Below are 3299 nucleotides of genomic sequence, written 5' to 3'. Positions count from 1 at the left end.
TTAAATTCCTAATAATGTTGTTGTCCTTATATTTTGACCATAATTTATCAACATCATCAGGTTTCGCCGACCACACCGGTTCAAGGTTTCCTGTGATTCTTTAGCGTTGTTCGTAGGTTCGTGCATCAGTTCGTGCGTTGCTACACCGGTTCAAGGTTTCTTGCGAGTCTTTAGCGTTGTTCTTAGGTTCGTGCATCGGTTCGTGCGTTGCATCTGCTCTTTGATACTAGAGGTATGTATACTATAAAGTCCGTTTTAGGTTTTTTATGGGAAAATTGTTATTTCCCTAATTTTGTATGGACAAGGGTGGGCTACAACTCTGCAAGTTAGGTTTGTTAAGTGTTAGAATATAATTTTCGTGGCTTTACATTTCCTCGATGTCCAATATATATACAATGAGCATATATCAACGTTTATTGTGCTATCTTAACTTACGTCAATCATGCAAAAGTTGGATCTTTCTATTGTATTCCTGTTGATTTAATTTCAATTGTTTTGATATAATAGCTTCAAATTTGTAAGTAGGTATTTTTGTTAGCTTTGTCATTTTGTGTTGGTATTGTTTGTCTAATTACATTATCCCCACTGCATAATTTTGCTTAGCTTAATTACATTTAATCCAAGAAATTTTACCATAAATTCTGATTATGTGATGCCACGTTACTTAAGGTACTCTTACTCCTTTTAAAAAATGGATTTATATTGTTGTCTTCGTGTGAAGTTGAAAGTATCCCCTTGTGCGCTAAAATCACATGCTTTATTTTCCTTGCAAATTCATGTGAAGTTGAAAGTATGATCTTGTACGCAAAAAGAAAATATAATATGGAAGTGATAGAGGGTAATAACTTTTAGAAGATGAAGATAGATAACAAATATTAGTCACTAAGGAAGAATGATTAAACAAAAAACCATAAGTTATGGTATGAATTAAGAAGAGTTGTGTACGAAGGTGTTATGTGACTTAAATTAATCTCGTGTGATATATCAAGGTTCTAAGAATGATCATAATATTTTAATAAGTACATATAAAAATTTCCTATTCTGCGACCGACGTATATTACTAATTACTCTACAAATTTTGTATAGATATGGATAAAAGTTGGATCCATCTACCCACTGGTCATCGTGAATATATCGACGGTTGTATGGAATTTATTGAGTTTGCCAAGCAAGATCTAGTCGAAGTAAAAATTAGATGTCCATGTAAGAACTGTAAGGTAGAGAAATGTTTCTCCGTAAATGAAGTGGAGAGGCATATTTTGTTTAAGGGATTTTATAAGCCATATAAGGATTGGATTTTTCATGGTAAAGGGGATACGTTTCAGCGTATGTTTGAGAGAGATGGAGGGATTACTAGTGAAGGATCCCTTGATAACCAAAGTGGGTTTGTAGGTCGAGATAATATGGGAGGGCTATTAAGATCAGCATTTAGTGTTAATATGCCTCCCAATTGCCCAAATTTAGAAGCAAGAGAGGATGATGAATGGATTGAGGAGCCCGTGGCCTATGACACAGATGTAGAATATGATTATTCTACAATAGAAGAAGATGTGACATATAAGAAGTTGCTTGAAGCTTCTGAGGAGAAATTATACGAGGGGTGTATCAATTTTTCAAAGTTATCTTTTCTGTTACACTTGTTTCACTTGAAGTGTATAAATCACTGGTCCATAGAATCTTTCAATATGTTGTTGAAGCTAATTCTAGATGCATTTCCTCAAATACTTGATTTTCCCTCTTCTTATTATTACAGTAAGAAAATGATAAAAGACTTGGGCCTTGGGTATGAAAATATTGATGCTTGTCCAAATAATTGCATGTTGTATTGGGGTGAATTTCTAAAGAAAGACAAGTGTCATGTTTGTGGTACATCGAGGTGGAAGAAAACTAAGGATAGGGGCAACGTTGTAAGTGATCAAGGTACGGATACTTGTAAGAAAGGTGTGCCAGCTAAGGTAATGCGATATTTCCCTCTTATACCGAGACTAAAAAGAATCTACATGTCATCAGAAACAGCAGAAGATATGAGATGGCATGATACAGAGCGATTGGGTGAAGATGATAAGAAGATTTTAAGGCATCCTTCAGATGGCTTAGCATGGAAGGCATTTGATGAGCGTCACAGTGATTTTGCATTAGACCCTCGTAGTGTTCGATTAGATCTTGCGAGTGATGGTTTTAATCCTTACCGTTTAATGAACACCACTTATAGTACGTGGCCAGTGATGTTGATTCCTTATAATCTTCCAGCATGGTTATGTATGAAACCGTCTTCTTTCATTCTGTCCACGCTTATTCCTGGAAAATCAAGTCCCGGAAATGATATTGACGTGTATCTGCAGCCATTAGTGCATGAATTGAAATTGCTGTGGACAGGGGTTGAAGCTTTTGATGCTTTTGCCGGAGAGAAATTTAATTTGCGTGCGGCTTTGCTTTGGACTATTAATGACTTTCCCGGCTATGCAATGCTCTCTGGTTTGAGCACAAAAGGTTACAATGCATGTCCTATATGCTTAGATTCCACGCCTTCTGATAGATTTGGGAGCAAGATTTGCTATTGTAGCTATAGAAAATGGTTACCTGCAGATCACCCATATCGATGTCAAGGTGACAAGTTTTGTGAGAAGTTTGGAACTAATGAGTGGTGTAAACCTCCATCTCGTCCTAGCGACACTGATATATTGAGGCAGCAAGAAAAGGTGAAGCATGTTTACGGAAAGTCGAAGGCACCACCGAAAAAGAGGCAAAGAGGACATGATGATGAAGATGATGTCCAAGATGAAAGTGACTTTGGTACCAAGAGAAGCATATTCTTTGATTTGGTGTATTGGGAGCATAATCTTCTAAGGCATAATTTAGATGTGATGCACATTGAGAAAAACGTGTCTGAGAATATTTTGGGAACTCTTCTTAGTATGGATAAGAGTAGAGATAGTAGGAATGATCGAGAAGCCCTTGAAGCATAGAGAATAAAGTCTCACCTTTGGCTGAGTACTAATCCTAACGGAGGTGAATGCATGCCTCCGGCTTCCTATTCTATGTCTACGGAGGAGAAGGAGAGGTTCCTAAATGTTTTGCAGAAAATTAAAGTTCCTGATGGATATGGATCCAACCTTTCTAGTTGTGTGAATATGAAGCAAAGGAAGTTGATTAACCTCAAAAGTCATGACAACCATGTTCTAATGCAGGATATCCTTCCCGTTGCCTTAAGGGCCTCTAAAGCTACAAAAGTAATTGACTTGTTGGCTAGATTGTCTTCCTTTTTCAAGAATTTGTGCTCTACTACTATTGATCCATAT

At 36.9% G+C, this 3299-nt stretch overlaps 1 protein-coding gene across 1 annotated transcript; it reads left to right on the top strand.

Moving 5' to 3' along the window:
• Positions 1 to 1088: 1088 nt before the first annotated feature.
• LOC130463226 (uncharacterized) lies at positions 1089 to 2966 on the top strand. Its single transcript, XM_056832298.1, has one exon. It carries the CDS (start codon positions 1089 to 1091, stop codon positions 2964 to 2966), a length of 1878 nt encoding a protein of 625 aa, XP_056688276.1.
• The last annotated feature ends 333 nt before the right edge of the window (positions 2967 to 3299 follow it).

The sequence above is a fragment of the Spinacia oleracea genome, chromosome 6 (genome assembly GCF_020520425.1).
Source record: "Spinacia oleracea cultivar Varoflay chromosome 6, BTI_SOV_V1, whole genome shotgun sequence".
Taxonomy (NCBI): domain Eukaryota; kingdom Viridiplantae; phylum Streptophyta; class Magnoliopsida; order Caryophyllales; family Amaranthaceae; genus Spinacia; species Spinacia oleracea.
This window is presented reverse-complemented; position numbering and strand designations above follow the sequence as displayed.